Source organism: Humulus lupulus, chromosome 7 (genome assembly GCF_963169125.1).
Source record: "Humulus lupulus chromosome 7, drHumLupu1.1, whole genome shotgun sequence".
NCBI lineage: Eukaryota > Viridiplantae > Streptophyta > Magnoliopsida > Rosales > Cannabaceae > Humulus > Humulus lupulus.
In genome coordinates, this window is record NC_084799.1 from 163,149,676 (window position 1) to 163,172,170 (window position 22,495).

The 22,495-nt window shown below is 31.5% G+C and overlaps 1 protein-coding gene across 1 annotated transcript; it reads left to right on the top strand.

Moving 5' to 3' along the window:
* Nucleotides 1-16,356: 16,356 nt before the first annotated feature.
* LOC133788763 (uncharacterized) lies at nt 16,357-21,301 on the top strand. The gene is made up of 13 exons (XM_062226360.1): nt 16,357-16,517; nt 16,687-16,782; nt 16,983-17,060; nt 18,101-18,181; nt 18,262-18,481; nt 18,570-18,628; nt 19,237-19,286; nt 19,384-19,471; nt 19,578-19,838; nt 20,083-20,175; nt 20,330-20,434; nt 20,611-20,727; nt 20,800-21,301. The coding sequence occupies exons 1-13, from the start codon at nt 16,452-16,454 to the stop codon at nt 20,869-20,871; spliced, it is 1,386 nt and encodes a 461-aa protein (XP_062082344.1). The 5' UTR covers nt 16,357-16,451; the 3' UTR covers nt 20,872-21,301.
* The last annotated feature ends 1,194 nt before the right edge of the window (nt 21,302-22,495 follow it).

The window sequence follows — 22,495 nt, forward strand, 5'->3', positions numbered from 1 at the left end:
CCTAAAGAGATGAAATGATAAAAGAAAAATTATGCCAGACATAAAGAGTATAAGAAAGTGAAAATGATTTATATTTGGAAAGACAACTAAAAAAAAATTACTTTTTGATTCATAATTGAGTTGCCTAGACATAACTAAGGAATTCATCACAGCACAACATCAAAATGAGAAATGAAAAAATAAAATTAGGAATTTTGAAATCTTAAATTTTATAACAAACAAACAACAATCAATTTCACAAAAAATAAGAATCATCAATTCAGAATTAACAAGCAAAACTTAAAAAAATACATGAAAGAAACTACTTGAGAAAAGCTATACAAATAATGCTGTGAAAAATTGGGCCCTCTTAAGATAAGCTACATAAACATTTAGCACATACATTGAATATAATAACTTCAGCATTGAGCCTAGGAAAGTTGTGTATGTGCATGCAAAAACCAATAAATCAGATAAACTCAGGCTGCTAGATCGTTGTGTAAGTTATTTTAACTAAACAAAAAGACAAAACAAATAAACTCTTACTGCTAGATCATTTGCAAAAATCAAATAATGTTTGCATTAGATATTAAAAGGATTTTAGATCAAGGTTATATGTACAGAGAAGATTCACTTCATCATGGTGAGCTCTAGATTTTATAAGTGTGTCCATTTATATTAATAAATCAAGTTCAAACACACACTCAATTGAAATTTGTAATGTGTCTTGAAAAAAATTGATTGGCTCGGACAATTTTCAATGCAACAACAGATTTTTCTGATTTATAATAATTGACAGCAATACCGTTTACTAATTTGAAATGAAACTTACAACAAATTTTTCTGATTTACTAATTGGGAGCATAAGCACATTGGTCCATTTAAGATGTATATTTTACATGATAAATTAGTAATGTAGATAATACTAATCAAAGGGAACATACATACCCAACGTGTAACATTCTCAATAGAGTCCACCATGCAGTGAGCATAATCATAAATTAGATAGACCATCAATTATATTAAAAACCAGTACAAATATAAACAAGATTAAACCTGAACTAAAGGGGAAAGGGCTTACCTTCATCAGCTGCAGCAAAAGAAACTATTAAAAACAAAAGCAATAGCACAAACCAAAGAAATAACCTTTAAGAAAAACAAACAAATTAAAGCCCACTTAAAGGATCTTAAAGAACAATACGAATTGAGTGAGCACACAAAAATGTAGAACCATAGAGTCTACTTCAAACCCAGAACCCCAAATCTGTTTTTTTTATTTATTTTTCCTTCAAATGCAAACCCCAAAACTGAAAAAATAAGAACCAATCCTAACCAATAAACTAAATCAATTTCATATAACACAACCAGACCTAAGCCAAAAATTGGTAGAAAAATATTAATAAAAATCATAAACTCTTTGTCAATGTCGAAGGAGAATTAAAGATTACCCTTTTTATTTTGCTATTCTTCAATGAGGGAAAAGAGTGAGAGAAAGTGCAAAAAGAAAAAAGCATATGAAAAATAATCTAAGCAAGTCATGTCTTTTGCCAAACAAATTGAAACAAAGAATGACAAAATCGCTTTCTAAATCAAAGAAAGACTCACCTCAACTACTACGTGGAAGACATCAGCCCTGACAACTTTACCCGCTGCAGAGACGAGAGAGCAGCGATGACAATCTATTCCTCAACATCGCACACTCTGAACCAAACCCAAGTGTACCGCCTGCTTCATGACTGGAGTGCCGAAGCTCGGAGTCTGCAAAGACTGCGACAGAGAATGGAAGAAAAGGGAGGGAAATAGAAGAAGGCAGAGAGATGGGAAAGTCGGGGAGGGAAAGAGTTTGATAGAATAGAGAGAATGAGAATGTCGAGTGAAATAAGAGAGGGAAAATAGAATATAGTCGCGGTTAATAATTCAGGTGCCGCCATGTAGTGCACCAAAAAAAAAAATTTAGAGTATTTAAATTTTTGTGATTTATTTTATTTAAGTGTTAAGTGTGATGAATTGTTTTATTTAAATGTTGTTTATTTTATTTAGTTATTGTTTGTTTTATTTGATTGTTTGTTATTTTATTTAATTGTTAGAATTGTTTGGTATAATCTTTTGAATTTAAATTTGTTAATTGTTTGTTTGGTTAATTATTTTTTTTAATATGTGAATAATTGTGTAACATGTTTATTTTACTATTAGTGTTACATTTTAAATAAGTGTGACAATTGAGATAATTATGTGAATTTTGGTTGAATGCACTAAGGTGCATGGTAGATAGTGATGCACCCTAGTGTTTTAGTGTGTGCAAGTATATGGTAATAGGGTGCACAAGTGTGGATTTTCTACACATTTTATAATTGTCATTTATTTGATATTTTTGGGTAGTTTTATTTTAATAAGTAGGAAAATAAATAAATAAAATTCAAAAGGGGCAAGTGCTTGGGCGTGTAGTGTGTGTAGTGTAGTGGGAAAGGGATTGATTTTTTTCCATTTATTTTTCTAAGGCAATAAAATCAAATATTGAAGAAACTAGCTATTTTAGGATAGGAATGTGATCACCTTTTATTCTTTTATATCTATTATCATAAAAGAAAATAATAAGAAATTAAGAGAAAATAAAATGGAAAAAAGGAAACTTACCATTTTATGTTGGTGAGGCTTTATTGAGAGAATTGAAATAAAGGGGAAAGGAAAGGAAGAGGAGAGCATTTTTCTTTGTGGCTGTTGTGACCTAGAGAGAGAGAGTGAGAGAGAGAGGGTGGCGTGTTAGAGAGAGAGGGAGAAGAAGAAAGAAAGGAAGAAAGAAGAAGAAGGAGAAGAGGAACCAAGTCTAGAGTATGTTTTTCTTATATTTTTGTTTTTCTAATCTCTTTTCTTGATTATATGATATTGACTTTGTTTATTTGTTGTGTGTGATTGAATTCTTTCTCCTCCTCATGGTGGTTTTAAAAAAAAAAACCCTAGGCTTGGACAAGGGGTGGTGAAGTTTGGGTGTTGATCATTTTGTATTCTTGATTTTACAATCAAGAGATGTATCAAATCTATAACCCTGATGATATGATATTCATGGATTGATGGAGTGTTTTCTTATAATTTTATGCATGGGTTTATGTTGTTGGATTTGATTTTTATGGTTGTGTAATGAGAATATGTGTAGTGATGATGAATATTTGAAATACATGAAAGAATAGGTTATTTTTTTTATTGGATGTGTTTCGGCCTAAAGGGATTTTCAAAAGCATGATGGTTATTTTTATTATGTTTTATGTCAATGAAAATTTTAGAAACATGATAGGTTGTGGCAAGATCTTGTATGAAGTTATGATGGTTGTGATTTTTGGAATAATTGCATGGTAATAATGTATTGAGAATATATGTAACACAAGATCAATGGTGGTTGTTGTTCATGACTTGTGAATAAGTTCTAAGGTGAATAATGAATTATTGTATACTCATGATGTGATTAAAATGGATAAAGAGGTTAGAAGCATGCTAGGGTTTGTGTTGAAATATTGTGCATAATTGAGCATGAATTTTGTGAATATAATGAAAGGAATAAATTTTATGATTTAATGTGCTTGCTGATTTTTGTACAAAAATGATGTTGTTCATGATGAGATTAATGTTTTGAGTGCTCAAATAAAGTTTGCAAATGTTTTGATGTTTTAAGAAATTTAATGTGAAGTTTAATTATGCTTTGAAATTATATTGTGTGTAAATAATTACCTACAGAATTTTTATTGAATTTTTAGAAAAATATGAGGTTTTTATATTGAATATGGTGATTTTTAAAGATAAAATAGTTGCTGGAATTTTTGTAAGAAAATGGGAAGTGTGTTTCACTAAAATAAATTTGATGAGTTTTTGAAACAAAATTATTATTCTAAGTTATGGTAATATTAAAAATTGTATTTTAATATGGTATGAATGCATATTTTGATAAGTTATGATTTTCTTTATTTTGATTGAGAAAATTTTTTAGATTCTATTTATTTGTGATTTTTAAAAAAATTAAATAGTGGCTGAAAGTTTGGTTTAAAATGTTTTAAAAAATGATTATTTAAATTGTCACATATGGATTTATGTTACATAAAACTAAGTCTTAAATAATTTAAATAAAAATATATTTTTCCCACACTTAAAAATATATTTTTCTCACATCATTTATGTAACACAATTAACCAATGTTAAAATTTGTTTTTTCTAAGGAAACATATTAAACATGGGTATTTTAATTAATTCCAAGCTTTTTTGGTTAATTCTTTGTAATTTGAGATTAATAAATGAAATTGTCACATATTTTATTTTTAAGCTAAATCAAATTATTTTATAAAATAAAATAATCTTTTGAGAAATTTAATCAACTTAGAAATTTTAAGAAAAATAAAGCATGTTATATGTCTATTAATTTTAAAACAATAGAAGTAAGAAATGTAGAATTATCGTTTTTAAAACGTCGCAATTACGTAATGTTCCCACATATGCATGTTACATACAAATCCACTTTTACGTCCAAAATTATGTTTATTATTCAACTATGTGGTTTTTATAAAAAGATCATGCATGTAAAATAGGTAAAATGAGCATTATTCTTTTATGGCTTTATGTGTAGTTAAGAATAATTGCATGTCATGTGTAACTGTTGTTATGTGTGCATGGCCCATGCACACGTGAGTTGTATGGGAGGGCAAAATAGTAATTTTATGAACCTAAGAAATGTTGTTTTGATTATGATATAGGCTGGTTGAAAGATTGTGAAAATTTCTTAGCTCGGACCTGAGGTAAGGAAGTTAGATAGATTCTATGATTTTATGCTATGAATGGTAAGAATGTTGTATGAATGAATTGTTATGAATTATGAATGCCATAATGTGATGATATGTTGAATATGATATGTTTATGGATGTTAGACACATCAAACGAGTTACTAAAGATATAGAGACGTAACTCATAGGGCGGACGCGCCGAGGTTATTCAAGGACCAGAGACTCTTGTTTACCTCATAGGGTGACATGGACAACTAGCGAGCCATGCTCATCATGTATTCTGTATGAATATGATTAGGGTGACATGGACAACTAGCGGGCCATGCTCATCATGTATGTTGTATGAATGTGATATGATGATATGTTACGATTACGTTATGATATGTTATGATGATATGTTACGAAAATGTTATAATATGCCATGATGTCTTAGTTGAACGTTATTGTTTGTATTTGTTGTATCATTACTTGCTTATTGTATGTACTTCCTTACTGGGCTTTTAGCTCACTCCCTTACTTTCCTTCCAGGTAGCAAATAGGATTTCTTTATGGCACGCGTGGTGACGTGAGGAGTTCTATCATCGTGGGGAGTATGGCACGGGGTAGTCCTATGGACGGAAAAACGATCATCTTAGAACGCCATTTAAATTATGTTTTCTTTTAAGAGACTTTCCTAATTATCAGTGGGACTCAGTTATTTAATTATTGTTTCTTTTGAACTTTGCATAAAAATTTATGTTTTCTTTTAAAACTAATGGCGCCAACTTGCATGGTTTTAAGAAAGTCCCCACTGAGACTTTGATAATGAGTGATATTCTTTTATAAACAATGTTACGTGAATGTTTTATAAGTATTAGTCTAGGGCGTTCTTTACACACCAGGATTTCATTGATCATTTTTGTGTTTTAAAAAATTATTAATAACGCTTTTAGATATGTGTGATATTTTACCGTGATATATAGTCAAAATTCTTGTAGTGATTATTATGTATTTGATACAATATTTCGATATTTAATAAAGTTATATTATTTCTTATGTATCTTTCCCAAAATAGTAGTTATGTATAGTAGATCTAATGATCCAAAGTCTTAGAAATAGTTGGGTCATTACAATAATCGAATGCGAGATGGAATGCACACTACTACAAAATACCCTTTACGAGACACTTTTTTAGGACACGCACATAAATGCAAGTCCTTAAAAATATTTATGGAGATTTTAGGACACTCATTGAGAGTCCTGAAAAAACACAATTTAGGACTCGCAATGAGTGTCCTAAAAAAATATGCGAGTCCTAAAAAAATATGGGCTAAAAAATGAGTGTTTTACTTAACAATTTTAAGGACTTGCTTTGGGAGTCCTTAATACTTTTTAAAAACACTTGAGCTAATAGAGTATTCAGGACTCTCAAAGCAAGTCCTTAAAATTGTCTCATTGTTTAAAAAATATAGGGTCAAAATACACATTTGGGATTTATTTCAGTCACACACAAAATATTTTCAATTTAAATAAAAAGAAATTGTGTTAACTAAAAAGAATTTATATATTAGATATCATATATTTTTTAATTAAGTAAATAAGAAAATTTTAAAATAAAATAAAAACTGAAACCCTCTTTCCCTCTATCTTCCCCGAAGCTCTTCCCTCTTTCCCTCCATCTTCCTTCTTTTCCCTCTATCTTCCCCGAGCTCCATCTTCCCTCTTCCCCTCTATCTTCCTTTTTTCCCCCTCTTTTCCCTCTATCTTCCCCGAAGCTCTCTTCTCCAAAGCCCTCTTTCTCTCTCTCGACGGCGGCAAGGGGGTCGGGGTCGGGCTGTTCGGCAGCAGGGGGCTCGGGGCTGGGCTCGACAGCAACGACTGGTGGCTCGGGATTGGGCTCGACAGCAACGACTGGTGGCTCGAGGGCTGGGCTCGACGGCGGGTGGGGGGTCTCGGGTCTGGGCTCGACGGTGCAGGGGCTGGGCAGGACGTGGAGGCTTGGGGGCTCATTGGGGCTGGACGGCGCGGAGGCTTGGTGGCTCGTTGGGGCTGGACAACTCAGAGGCTTGATAGGTATGCGTGCTTCTACTCTTTGACTTCATTTATCTTACTTTGTTTTCATAATAGTTCTGGTGACTTGATCCTTGTTTTTACAATGCACATCCAAAAGGAAGTTTGAGACATTGTGATGCCTCTTGGTTCTGTTGACCTATATTTGAGTTTAATTTATTTTTCTAATGGTGATCTGCATTGCTGCTGAATGGTTATGAACATTTTCACCCTAAGAGCATTGAAATTTATGCCAATGGGGAATTTTTGTCTCTTGAAGCTTCAACCCCATTCTGAATTTGTTCAGTCATATTTTACTTTTAGGTGGCTAATAACTTTCTTCTCTGTCTCATGATCTTATTTGAAAATTGTGAAAGACTTATAAAAAGAGTGAATCAAATTGATAGTTATTGATTTGGTACCTTCTTTGAACTTGGGTTTGTTGAATTTGGTTTATGTATGATTTTGATCAATGAATTTGTTTGTATGTGAGTGTTTGGTTGGAGGTGACTGTTGTCTTGACTCAGGCTCAGCTAGTTGTGAATTTAGTCATAAGAGTCAAAAACAATAAACTTAATTGCAAGTTTGGGACCCAATGAAGAATCTTCAACTATTAAACCATGCTAACATATACTTGATGTTGAATTTTGCTTTTGGATTTGGTGATTGATATGAAAGGTTTGCATTCTTCTTTTTCTTTTTTACCCTTGTCTTCAAATTATTTGCTGTTTCTTTAGAAACTTTTTTGGTCTTTTATCCATCTTTGATACTTTTTTTTATCTGTGTTTCAATTGCTCATTACAACATATAAAATACATTAAGAATAACTTACTTCATTTGCTCAGCTTCCTTTTCATCCAACCAAGTCTTTAACTTTTCAGCCTCACTTAACACCTGAAAATCCCTCAATATTAAGTCATATAAAAAACTAATTTCTGGCATTCTTAAGAGTCACAATACAACTACAATTTATTCATAAAACAAGAGATTATAAACACCCAGGCTGCCAGAGTATGATTCTGCACCAAAGCAATATATGTATATTTGGAATGATATACTCTTCCATTCCAAGACCCAGTCCACCAAAGCAAATGTGTTCAAAGTCCACATGGACATTTATTAACATAGAAAAACAGGGCACCAAAAATCAAAGCCATATTAAATAAATAGACTTTTCTTCTTCTGAGATTTTGAAATTAAGTAGTCACCATTATTAAGTATGGAATTACCAACACAAATATAATATATATATAAGTAGGTAGATGTGTAGTTTTTCTTATACTTCCCTTGCATTAGAAGACAAAAATGAGTACTACTTCACATACAATATATCTTAGCTTATTTATATTGATGCTGCTCTCCTCTATCAGCAGCACTATTAGTGTTGATCAAACTCAAAGGAACATATCTTTGGGTTCATCACTCACTGCGCAACTTACCAAAAATGAGTCATGGCAATCTCCATCTGGAGATTTTGCTTTTGGCTTCCAACAAATCCAAAAAGATGGCTTCCTTCTTGCTATCTGGTTCAACAAAATACCTCAGTAACCATTTGTATATATTCTGCCAGAGTATATACAAATAAATATATGTATATTTGGAATTTGTAGTAAGTAATTCTCATAGTAATACATAACCATGATATTTGTAACAAATACCATATGTTGTCATTTTATGCCCTTTAAATCCATTGTTTTAGGTCTATGTCTATAAGTCTCAGCCTTTAATATATATAGGTCTGACTTGTTTCTAAAAACTAATTTGTGTGACTTGTATTTCTTAGAGACATAAACAGAGAGAAGTAAGAGAGAGATTTTCTCTATATTGGTATCTTGCTTTGAGAGTTACATTTTCACAAAGGGGTTTGTTTAGAGATTGAGAGTTGCCAAAGACAAATTGCTTTGGCTGGGTTTGTATTGTTCTTATTGGTTTATAGTGGATTAAGGGACTCTTGTGTGGATGAGCTCTAGTTGGATGTAAGTACGATTCATGGAGCTGAACTAGGAAAAAATTGTTTGTGTTGTTTTGATTTCTGCACTGTGTTTGATCATTCTCAAGCCTTGGTGTTGGGTATTTGAACAATATATAAACTTCTGAATATATACATATATTTTTTCACTAAATGGCTGTGACTAAAAGTTAAGGGCCTGTTTGGTATTGTTTTGTAGTTTTCAAAAAACAAGAGGTGTTTGGTTAATGTTTTCTAAAAACAATTTTTTAATTTTATTTTTTTTAAATCTTAAATATAAAATTAACAAATATATTTACAAAGAGAAAAATATTTTAAAAGTTTGTAATAAATAATGAGATAAAATAATTTGAAAGAAAAAATGATGAAAAATAAGAAGTGAGAAAATTTGAGAACAACAGAAAACAATTTTTTCTTGTTCTCAAAATTTTCTGTTTTTTGTAACTTTGTTTTTAAAAATTGTTTTCTGAAAACAATGCCAAACACCATCACTTGTTTTCAAAAAACAGTTTTTAGCTTTTAAAAACAAAAAACAATTTTTTAGTTAAAGTACCAAACACCCTCTAAGTTTTTTGTAGTGATGTAATTCTGTTGCTATTAATTTAGGAAAAATTACCAGAGAAGCTTGAAACAGTTGGTGCATTTCAAAAGCTGCCCATGGTGATGCAATCTTTTGATATTCTTTACTCAGCAATAAAGAAGGCCAAGAGAGTTTCTCCAACTAAAGGTAATTGTTTTGGGTGGTTTCTTGTTGACATAACTGCACATAAAGGGATTAGATGGAACTCTGTTTATAGCTCCTGCTGCTAAACTAGCTTGTTTATGACATAGGCATTGCCAACATTGCAAAGCGAGAGAGAAATAGCGGTGCAAAGCAGCTTGATGCGCTGATGAAAGTTTGTTCTTAACTTCCATTTGTCATTTATAATTTAAAGTATCATCACCCATTAAATACTCTGAATAGTAATATGTTTTGCACTTTCTACATAAATATTGGTAGTTGGTGAGGTTGAGAGGGAAGGAGAGTGGTTCTTCTGTAAATTTTTTGACATATTGCTTTCTTTCTCTGTCTTCAGGAATTGGCAGCTCCTTTGAGGACTTACATGGAGAGTTTTCCAAAGAGACATACTATTCATCCATATGAGCGATCTCTTATTGAATTGACTCTTGGAGATGGAAATTATCATTATATTATATCAAGAATTATTGTTATAAGGTAATCTTTGACATTATTTTTTATTATTGGTGCAGTTTAATATATAGCTAGTGTCATATATTCTCTAGCTAGACATATTATTACATTGTTTTAAAATTATAATTTAGGAAGCACATAAAACTTTTATATATGTTACAGCTATATACTTTTTACAATAGCAGAATTATTTAGAGTTAATTATTGAATAAGTTACTCTATCACACTGGGCCTAAACGTGCCATGATATATTCAAATGCCATTTATGTATTTTTAAATACTATTCATACATATATATGTCACTTATTAATTGAATAAGTTTTTCATATTTTCATTTACTTGAGTCGATTTTAAGTAACTCATATTTTTTTTAAGGTGTGAAAGTTAAATACTCTACTTTCCTCAAAAAAGAAAAAAGAAGTTAAATACTCAACAACATTCAACAAGTAAAGTCAATATTATTCATACCTTTATATCAACTTTCAATTGGAAAAACAAAATATATATAAACTTTTAATATTACCATTCATACCTTAGTTATATTTTATTTTTCACTCTTTCCATTATTATTTAATTATTTAATTCGGATTTGACTCACTTTCATTATATCTTATTACATTGTAAAGGTGTTTATGTGCTGAGACGAACTTCAAAGAAACTTTTTTGGCAACAGTTTGCAAGAGGTATGCCTCTAACTTTTATTTTAATACTATGCAAATGTTAGAGGAGTTTGAATATCTTAAATATTCATCCATAGTGTAGTAGGTTCTGGGATTATTATTGTGTGCTGTGGTGATAGCGGAAGGTTGAGAACTTGTGTGTTTTAGTGAAGTAGGATATGAGAAATTTGTGTGCTGCGGAGATAAGGAAGAAAACTTGTGTGTTGTTTGAATTGATATTGGCAGATGGTTGGTCCTAGTGTATGGAAAATGTTGTTCGATTTTATGTAGACTTGTCTATGATTATCCTATAATTGAATTGTGTTTGTTTGTTTGATTGGTTTCATTATAACATATACTTGTATGAATGTACTTATTGCGTGTTGGCATACACATATAGCATAGCCTTTTGTACTTCTTGTTTTATATATGTTAGTTTTCTTCTTGTCCCTTCTCACAGAATAAAAGTTTCAAAAAGGAAGATATATAGGCTCATATTACCAACTTTGGACATCATTTTTGGTGTTATTTTGCTTTGATAGTTTCTTTGTTCTATGTGTTGAAGGATGGTTTGGTGTATTACTGGTTTTCTTAGTCAATGTATTTTGTTCCCCTGCTTTGACGGGGTCAAATAAGAAAATTTAGCTAGAAATAATTGATTATATACAAATAATTTTTGAGGTTAAACATGAAGTGTTCTGATTTGGTATTTAAACATATATACGTATCTATTGTTCAAATCTTATGAAAGGGTGTATGTTTGTAATGCACTAAGTTTATTTCAACCTTGTGTGTATATTTACTGTAAAAGGGTGTTATCGATTAATGAAAAGATGAAAGGGTGTTACTATATGGTTGAAAATCTGTGTGCTATTTGATTTGTTTGACATGTTGGTGTTGAATGTAACAGATAGCTAGGCTAGTAAATTAGGGGATATGCTGTCCAATTTTCTATAGATGGTGACATGTTGGCTTTCTCTTTTTCTTCTATTTTCAGTGCAAGATGTGTATTTTACTATGTTTGGCTTTGTTTTTCTTTCTATTTTCCGTGCAAGATGTGTACTTTACTATGTTTTAATTTTCTATTTTCAGTGCAAGATGTGTATTAAAGAACTTTTTTATAATGTGCAGGTCTATATTGAGATGCATTTCTTTGGCGCAATACTAGACAACATTGGTAGTTGAAGTTTTTAGAATAAAAAATATATTTCACTAACTTTGTATATATTTCTTGTTTAATATTTGGTGATAATAGAACTTGATTGTAGTATAAACTATCATGTAATATGATTTTGTAAGCCGAGTAGACTAAATATTGAAATTATATTTTTGAGTAATTAATAAAAAATTATTTTGTTGTATTTTCTTTTGAAAATTTTGAAATCTAACATATATAATACATTTTGGACACTCAAAGGGATATATTTTTTCTAAATCAAAATGAAAATTGTAGCTGCAATTTTTTTTTAAAAAATTATTTTTAAGGGCATGCAAAGTGAGTCCTAAAAAATTAATTAAAGCACTCAATCAGATTTTTTAGGACTCGCTGCGAGTCCTAAAAACTTAATTAAAGGCACTCAACCAGATTTTTTAGGACTCGCACCAGATTTTTTTAGGACTCGCACTAAAAACTTAATTAAAGGAACTCAACTAGATATTTTAGGACTCACACCAGATTTTTTAGGACTCGCGTTGCGAGTCCTAAAAATGTTATTGCGAGCCCTAAAAACTTAATTAAAGGCACTCAATCAGATTTATTAGGACTTACAACGTGAGTCCTAAAAACAGTTTTTTACGCTCTCAAATAGAGGACTCGCGCCCCGCTAGTCCTAAAAACTTTTTTAGGACTCGCAATGCTAGTCCTAAAAATCATTTTTTGTAGTAGTGACATAATATCTTAATTGTGTAAAAGATATTTCTAAATTATATTTTGTAAATAATCAAATGAGAGATCAGTGGAATGCATGATATCTTAATTGTGTAAAAGATATATTTAATCTTAATTGTGTAAAAAATATATTTAATCTAAACTATGATGGCTACGATAAGATATATCCATCCCCAAAGAGACTATCGTTTTAATTCCTCTAAACACTCAAGAATGGTGGCCATGAATGTTGCACACTTGGTTGACATGTTTCCAGATTTCGTAAGTACATGTCGCATAAAATCGTGTGATTAAAATGTTATATTATTTTTAAAAATATAGTGTTAGATAAAATAAAAATTTGTGTGTCCCCAAATGTGACATATTTTTTAGTTACAAATTTGTAATTTCTAAATATTACCCAATAATGTGTAGATTGTATGTTACACATTTGAATTTGGATTTCACAAAGTCTTCATGTCATATGACTGTTGTAGACATATTTTTAAATCTCATTAGGTGTTTGGAGGTTATAAAATCTGTGGGAAGAGATTGGAACTTTTTTTTTTAAAACTGAAAATTGGAGGCTGAAATTTGCACTGTGACTGCCGCGATCACTGATTATCCCTGGCTGTGGCTTGGGGACAGAGGTTAGTGGTCGCGACCAAGGGTGCTGACAGGCAATTTCTTTTTTCAGTTTTTTCCAATTTGAATAATTCTAACATCCCAAGTAACTTCAAAATTTCTATTTTAATTTCATAAACATCCATTTAAACATTGGTAACAACCATGGGGTAGTGGAATTTGAAATTCAAAAGTTATCTCAAATTCTATAAATAGGAGTCTAATGCTCACTTGTAACATAACTCTATTTGTATCCACCAGAGTACTTTGCTAGAAATACATCAAAATGCTTGATTATTCCGGAGAGTTACTTCCAATATTGTGAGAATCCGTTAGTGCTTGAGATATGGAAATAAGCTTTTGGACAAAGGTTGTAAACCTTGTTCAAATTAGTGATCTCCAATGCTCTTCACTTTCGTTGGTTCTTTTTGTTACATTGTTTCTTCTCTTTATTTTTTCTTTACGTATTTGTTTGTATCTTTTGTTTTAGAGTTGTAATATCTTCTACATATTTACTAGTTTTCTCTCTAGCGATGTATTTTCTTTTATTTTCTTTATCTACATATTTTTATATTTACTTGTATTTTTTATTATAGAGATGTAATCTTATTTAACTAATCATCTTATCATTTGTATTATTATTATTTTGCGTAAACATATAATTGTTCTCTTATTTCCTCCGAGACAATATATTATATTCTCTAACATAAAATGACTCAAGACGCTCCTCTTTCTCTTGGATTTTGTCACACACACTCTGGTTGTGAGTCGAAAGCAAGGCTGGCTTTTGTTTCTCATTTTCATTGCATATTAAAAATATTTTGTTTAAAACGTAGATATTTTAAATTGTAGTATTTTATGTATTTTTCTTTTCATTTTTATTATTGGTATGCTACTAGAAATATCTTCATATTGTAATTAATTTTGTATATATATTGATTAAAATTCTCATTTTTCTTTTAAAGGAGAAACTATTTGCATAATTAACTAGTGTTTTGAAATTTCTATATTTGTTAAAATATAATGTTTCTCGAACATTTATAAAAAAATTCCTTCTTTATATTTAGAGAAATTGCACTATACATTCCTTTTTGAAAGAAAAAAAAAAGAGTAAATTATACTAAATATAGAATTTTTTATTTTAAATTTTGAAAAATATCGGAGTTTTTTTTTCTTAAGTTTCTTATGGCATATTTTTTTTTGTTTACATTTGAATAAAAAGTATTTTTGTCCCCTGAACTTTTGACACTACCAAATTGTGTCCTCTAAAATATACGATTTATTAAAATTTCTCCTTGAACTATTGATACTATCAAATTGTGCCCCTTGTTACGATTTGCATAAAATAATTAGCATTTGAAATATCGTAACAGGGGGCACGATCTGATAGTATTAATAGTTCAAGGAGAAGTTTTAACTAACCGTGTATTATAGGGAGCACAATGTAGTAGTGTCAAAAGTTTAGGGGGCAAAAATACTATTTATTTTTTATATTTTTATGAGAATTTTTTCCTATATATTTGTAATATTTTATTTTTATACAGTTTTAGTAGCTAGTTTTAATATGTTTTGAGGTTATTTTATAATTTTAATCTATTTGTAATAATTTTTATCATTCATATTTCATAAAACATTCTTTTTGCATTATTTTTTGAAGAAAAAAAACTCGGACCTTTTTCACCATGTTTTTTATTCACATTTCTTCTTTTTATTTTCTTCCATTTTTTATCATTTTCAACATTTTCTCTACAGTAACCAATTTCCACTATCAAAACAAATTTTTTTATGTGGTAGTAATCATATGCCACTGTCAATTTTTTTAGTGATGTGTGGTAATAACTCGTTACCACTATCAAAATTAGTTTTATTGTTTAAGTGGTGTGTTGGTAACTAGTTACAACTATAAAAATAATTTTAACTTTTTTAGTAATGTACCATTATCAAAATATCAACTGAATTATAATTGGTTACTTAGTGAGATTTGGAAAAGAAAAAACTGATATTAAAAAAATAAAGTAAATTAATCGTGAAGATAACTAGTTACAGCTAGGTTTGGAAAAAAATAGATCTGAAAAAAATAGGATCCAAACAAAAAATATAAACTAATCATAATCGTAACTGGTTACAACTAGGTTTGAAAAAAAATTCAAATCTAAAAAAAAATCATTCGTCATGGTACCTAGTTGCTTAGTCAGCTGTACAAACAAAATAAGATCTAAACAAACAAAACTAAATTGATTGTTATCGTAACTGGTTACAACTAGGTCTAAAAAAATCAAATATGAATAAAAAAATTAATTATCATGGTACCTGGTTACTTAAACAGATTTGAAAAAAAATCATATCTGAAGTGCAAAATCAAATTTAAAATGCAAAATCAAATGTGAAAAGAAGAAGAACAACAAATAGAAAAAAGAAAAACATTAAAACAAGAAGAAGAAGAAGAGGAAGATTGAATAAGGTAATTGGTTATAGCTAGGTCCACAAAAAACTCAGATTTGAAAATAAAACTAGATTGTGACAGTAACCAGTTACTTAGACAAATTTGAAATTAAAAACCAGATCTGAAAAAAAAAAATCAGATGTGAAACAACAAAAAAGACGAAGAAGAACGTGAAGAAGAAGAAGACAACTCGAAGATGGCGTCGGTGGTGACTGGAGGTACGACATCTATTTTTAGTTGCCGATGTAAGAGAGCTGCCATTGTTGTGAGAGAAAATGGTTGGCTGCCATTGTTGTGAGAGAAAATGAAGAGAGTGAGTGAAAGATACGTGAGGGAGAGAGGAAAGTAAGATAGAGAGAGAGAGAGAGTGTATTTTTGTTTATGATATTTTGTTTATCATGTTTTAATTTTTTTGCTAGATCATAAATACGGAAAGTAACCTCAAATTTTTGTTAAGTGCCCAAAAAAAGACATCAACGTTCTTTTTTATTTTAAACGTTTTATCTTGAAAATCTAATTAAACATCCCAAGAGATGAAACATAAATTGCTTTTTAAAAAAAACTAAAACATCAATTTATTCTGGTACAGCATCTACTATTTTTACTGAGAAAATTGAAACATCAACTATTTCTAAGAACAAGTTATAAAATTGAAAGAAAGAAAAAAAGTTGATACAGTAAATTTGAAGGAAACATAACAACCGTATTTTGTTTTTGTCATTTTTGAAAAGATTCTTGTTATTGGGCCTACACCTTACAAAACCCAAAATATTTGACGAGAAGCCCAGCCTCCAGTTCCTTTCCAGGTAAGTGACACAAACATAGCACAACTACACAGACCAGACCGGGTTTCATTGCTTTTGCCTTTCGACTGCTTCTTCAATCCAACATTTTCGAAGAAACCCCACCAAAACCCTCTCTCTCTCTGCCATGGATTTTCAGGTGGTGGTCTTGGCAGGAGGCACCTCAAAGAATCTCGTTCCTCTTGTCTCAAAGGTTCCCCTACTTTCTCTTTCTGTTTGATTCCTGGGAATAATTCATTCTCTCAGAAAAACCGAAACGGGAACGGAGAATGTTCACCAATTTCTTTATTCTATAATTCTTTCGCAACTCTATACCTCAAATTTTCTTTGTTACCAATGAGTCCTCTTCTTCATGATGGCAGGAGGTTCCGAAAGCGCTGCTTCCGGTGGCGAATCGGCCGGTTCTCTCCTACGTTCTGGAGCTCTTGGAACTCAATAATCTCAAGGATCTCATTGTTGTACGGATTTTTATTCTTATTTTGCTCTCTGCAATCTGATTTTTTTTCTTCCTGAATTTTGTATTTTCTTGTATGCTCCTGACTGTAGAAAATGATCAAACAAGTCATGGCTTAATTGAGGTGAAAACTTCTTATTTTTATTGATAGCGAGTACCCTAAAGCTAAAGTAAGAGTTGATTTTGCTATGTGCAATCATGTAGGTAGTTGAAGGTGAAGATGCAGCCCTTCGAGTTGGCGGTTGGATATCTGGAGCTTATGTTGATCGTTTACATGTTGAGGTACTTGGCTAGCAGGAATTTCTCCTCAATTTTGTTCATGTAGTTATATCCATTTCTATTTTTTTGACTAAAAAGTTTGCTTAAGCTGTAATAAATTAAGAATTATAGTTGATAGTTGAGACACCCTCGCAATATTATTCTTGTACTTATCGCTATTGTTAGTTTTAAGTTAACTTATTAGTTTGGCTTAGGCTGTAATGAACTAATAAATATTGTTGATTTTTGATACTTTTTCTAGTTGACTGGCTCAAGATAATAGTTTGAAAACATTTGGACTTACTTGTCGTAATTGATAAAATGTGAAGAGTGTCTAGTATTTCCTTTATTGCTGTTGTTGATAGTTTATGGTGCTTATTGCATGCTGAAGTGATGGTGGGGGCAGCTGGGTTTGTTGCTGTCAAGTGAATAGTTTCTAAAACCATAAATTTGTAGTGTTGGCAGTGACTGATTGATTGCAATGAACCAGATAATGAGGTGATTAAGTTGAAAAGTTAATATACTAACTGACAGAAGTTATTAACTTATTAGTAGTCGATTGTATTGTTCAATGATAGGATGATTTAAAAGAAAAAAAAAAGTTACTATAGTCGATTGGATCGTTCTATGGGAGGGCCAGTGTAATTATTGATTGCAATGAACCAGATAATGAGGTGATTAAGTTGAAAAGTTAATATACTAACTGACAGAAGTTATTAACTTATTAGTAGTCGATTGTATTGTTCAACGATAGGATAATTTAAAAGGAAAAAAAAAAAGTTACTATAGTCCATTGGATCGTTCAATGGGAGGGCCAGTGTAATTATTTAAGTGGAAGAAATTGTGCTAAGATCTGGAGTAGGGAGGTCATGGTGTTTATAAAGCTAAGTTATGAAAACAGATGGCTCTGAAGACTATTATCACCATTATCATGTTCTCATCTGAGTCTATTATGATTATTTGCTATTTTCCACCAATCAGCTTTACTAAAACATATGGAGGTCTCATTATTTTTATTGTTTCGTGGGGATACAAAGCTTAAATAATTTTTCAATATACTGCAGGTTGCTGCAGTCCCAGAGGATGTTGGAACAGCTGGTGCACTTCGGGCAATTGCACACCACCTGACAGCAAATGATATTTTGGTTTGATTCCGCTGCCTACAGTTTTTTGTGTTTTTAATAGTTGGCTTTGCTATAGCTATTGGCTCTTTTTGCTATTGCAGGTTGTGAGTGGTGATATTGTTTCTGATGTTCCTCCTGGTGCAGTGGCTGCTGCTCATAGACGCAATGATGCAGTTGTAACTGCAATGCTTTGCTCCACTCCTATTAGTGGACCTCTAGAGTCGGGATCTTCTGGAGGAAAGGACAAAACTAAGAAACCTGGACGTGTCAATCTGATTGGGTTGGACCCAACAAAACAGTTTTTACTCTACATAGCAACAGGTTATATCGGATCATTATATTTCTCACCTCTTTGTTTAATGATATTAAGTGATTTGTGTCTTAGCTTGTGCCTATTGATTCTCACCAGGGGCAGAACTTGAGAAGGATATTCGAATCCAAAAGAGCATACTTCGTGCAGTGGGACAGGTAATGGATTTTAGAACTCTCGTCTCATTATTTTCTCTATTTTTTGTTTCCCTTCTTTATGTTTTCTTGTTGACTGTTATATAAAACCACTGCCCTCTGCTGGAGTTGATGATAATGTGAGATGCTGTGTTAGTCAAAACCACCTTTAATTTTTTATTGCCCTCTGCTGGAGTTGATGATAATGTGAGATGCTATGTTAGTCAAAACCACCTTTAAGTTTTATTGCCCTTTTAGTTCGTGAAACTGTTTTCACCTGCTTGGTTGTATCTAGAAACTTTTGAGGTTCTATGTTTTTCTGCTCAACCTAAATTTGAGCTATTGATTGACTTAGTCTTTTAATAATGTTTTCAGAGTGCCAAATAAGACGCTTGGCTAGCTAATCTATATGCATTTCTTTTCAAACAATGGGTGCAAAAATGTATTGTTGTCAGCCATTGTGCCTATTCGTTTCATTTCTTATTGTTACCTTTTAATTCTTAATTAATTTTCTTTTTGAAAGAAATGTATGCCTGTATCTACGGGAAGATTTATGTTGGCATAAGTTGATTTTGATGAGATATTGTACAATTTGATGTTTCACACATATTGTCATTAATTTCTTCTTGTAGATGGAAATTCAATCAGATCTGATGGATGCTCATTTATATGCATTTAAGAGGTTTTTTTTACACTTTTTTTATGATTTTTAATTTTAAATCTTCTTTGAATACAAATTGATTGTCACATTCATTGGTGAGTTCCTGATTTCCCTCCAGGTCTGTTCTACAGGAAGTTCTAGATCAAAAGGAGGCATTTCATAGTTTAAAGCAAGATGTATTACCTTATCTTGTTCGGAGCCAGCTGGTTAGTTCATTTTGTTTGCTGCGTAATTAGTTCCTTTTAGATAGATGATTTCCTTCAAGATCAATGCAAGTTTCATTTATTTATTTTTTCTTTTTGTGAGTGTTAGAGATCAGAGGTATTGTTAAATGGTGTACCACAACCAGAAGAAAATGGAAATGAGAAGGTTGGTTACCAGAATAATCAACTGGTTCAGTCTCAGATCCTGGCTAATGCATCAAAGCCAAGCTTTCACCAACTTTATGCTTTAGGTCCTAATGGCTCTTCCCCTGTCAGAAGGACTCATAAATGTTGTGTTTACATTGCTGACAGCAGCAAGTATTGTGCAAGATTGAATTCCATACAAGCATTCAGTGACATTAATCGAGATGTGAGATTACTGTAAAAGTCTCTTTTTGAAACTTTTCCCCCCTCTTCTGATGTTATTATTTAAAATGTCTCTGTATCAGTTTCTTTCTGTCTTTCTTTCTCACAAGTATATATTTAATTATTTCTTGACTGCATTTCAGGGTCAAGCAATTTTAAATTTCTTTTTTCTTTATATATTTAATTATTTCTTGACTGCATTTCAGGGTCAAGCAATTTTAAATTTCTTTTTTCTTTAACTGTGTCAGGTCATAGGAGAAAAGATTCATCTGTCTGGGTATTCCTTGTCTGCCCATCATAACATAATACATCCTTCAGCAGAGCTTGGATCTAAAACAACCGTGAGTTCAACACCTATGCAAATGAGTGTTTCCAAAATGAATACAAGTCATTGTCAGTACTTATGTGTTGCGTTTGGAAAGTTTAGGTCATCACAGCCAAATTCAAGTTCAAGTTCATAATTATTGTACTCATGATCTGGTTGAATGATTTTAGGTGGGACCACAATGTATGCTAGGGGAAGGTTCACAAATGGGTGACAAGTGCAGTGTTAAAAGATCTGTTATTGGCCGTCACTGTCGGATAGGCTCTAATGTAAAGGTACAAGGGTTTCTTGATTATAGAGGTTTGGGATAAGCATAATCTGCTTTTTAAATTTCTTATCATCCATTAGTTTATTATAGCATAAGGGGATTTATAGTATTCTTTCATTATGATTTCCTAAAAATGTGAGACTATAATATCTGTGTACTTTTCATCTTCTTGAATATGTACAGGTTGTTAACTCAATAGTTATGAATCATGTTACAATCGGGGATGGCTGTTCAATTCAAGGTTCGGTGATATGCAGCAATGTACAACTCCAAGAGCGCGTCACACTAAAAGATTGCCAAGTTAGACTCTCTCTCTCTCTCTCTCTCTTGCGTAGACTTGCAATTGGTATCTTACATTGCAGTGCATTCCAGGTTGGTGCAGGCTTTGTGGTCAGTGCTGGCAGTGAGTTCAAAGCAGAAGCCTTGGCTAAGAAAGAGAAGTGAAAAAATCAGTGAGCCCATGTCTGAAAACAAAACGGCATTCTCATTATTGTCTTGTGCTCGCGATTATTATGGTCGGAGAATTTTTTGGTGATTGCTGGCAGAGAGCACAAGGGACATTCTGATATGCTTGTGCAAGGTCCAAGAAGGCTTGTCTTGATGAGCATTTCTTTGATTTTGGTTCAGCCGCACTTGCAATGGTTTAGGGTTTGTGAGAGTTCAAAGAGTGTAGCATCAGCTTCATCACACAGTTTAATTGTTTGCAGTTCTTCTCTCATAATGTTGTTGCATAGAAAACATTTCCTATTCTGGTCCTTGAATGACAGTTTGATATGATCTGAATTTTGCTTGTACAATTCAGCTGGAAGTTAATGTGATTCTTCCTAAACCTATGCTCTAATAGTAAAATTTCCACAGGTTGTATCAAACTAAATTTTGTTTTACTCATTAATTTATATAGTAAAACCTATCTATTTTATTATAAAAAATAAAATAGGAATAACTTGTAAATTGTAACAAGTTGTAAATTTTTTAACACTACAGGACAGAAATTCATTTTAATTACAAAAATACTAGTCATCATTTTATTTACATATATACCAAGGTCTATGTACCTAATTTTCTCCTAACTTTAAAATCTTTTCTAGTCATATCTTGATTGGTTAGGTTCAAAAGTGGTACTATCGCGATTTATTCTTCAAGGTGGTAAGCATATGTGTTTTTACGATGGGAAAGAAAAGTTAGTTTCTTTTATAGTTTGTTAACTAAAAAGTAAACAAACTTTAAACTTAAACAAAATTAAAAATACCAATTAACTTAATGGGTTACTATAAGGTATTTTGCTATTTCATATTAAAAGTTACATATGATATTCTGAATAAGCCTATTTTATAGAGCGATTTCGATAAGTTTCTATTGTAACTTCTTAGTTTTTTAAATAGGTTTAAAGATAACGTAAATAATGTTACAGAAATTAACTATATAATAACTTTACTAATAAGCTATATGGTAAGTTCTTATACTTTATTGTAACTCTTTAGTTTTTTATATAGGTTTACAGGTAGTAACGTAAATGTTGCTACAAAAAAAAGGTAACGTATATGTATCTTAAACAACAAGACAGCATAATATAACGTAAAAATGAAATCATTATTTTAAAGGTGGCTAATCAAAATGTATATGAGATAATATTATCTTAAAGTGAAGTTTTTTGGTACATAAAAAACTTTTTATGAAAAGGTAATCAATCAGTATCTTATTTGCATCATAAGCAAGTAAAATGTTGCTTTTTTAAAAATCCAAAATAACGAAAAAAATTTGGGAAGCAAGATTTTCCAATTTCGGTATTGATGATTTTGGATTTCGGTATATAGTGCTGTACGCCCTAGTTTTCCCACGGGCTGATTAGCAGGTCGAGCCTCGGACTAATCATGGTTTAGTCGGAGGACTCCCCCAGGCCGGAGATCCTGTTTCCAGATCGTATCTTCTTAGCTCGAGGGATCCTCAAAGGCTCGCCAGGGGCCCCCAAGACTGGAGGAAGGCATCAGAAGGCCTGAAGGCTGAAGGTCGGTTCCGGGAAGCAGCTCGTGGTATGAGCTGGCCATGGATCTCTGACCCTTTGTAAAGT

What these genes read in the sequence shown, in the direction of transcription:
- LOC133788763 (XM_062226360.1), top strand. Translation starts at nt 16,452, where the DNA reads ATGGATTTTCAGGTGGTGGTCTTGGCAGGAGGCACCTCAAAGAATCTC. An exon ending in TGACAGCAAATGATATTTTG is followed by an intron (nt 18,182 to 18,261) that starts GTTTGATTCCGC and finishes TTGCTATTGCAG; the next exon opens with GTTGTGAGTGGTGATATTGT. An exon ending in TCACACTAAAAGATTGCCAA is followed by an intron (nt 20,728 to 20,799) that starts GTTAGACTCTCT and finishes AGTGCATTCCAG; the next exon opens with GTTGGTGCAGGCTTTGTGGT.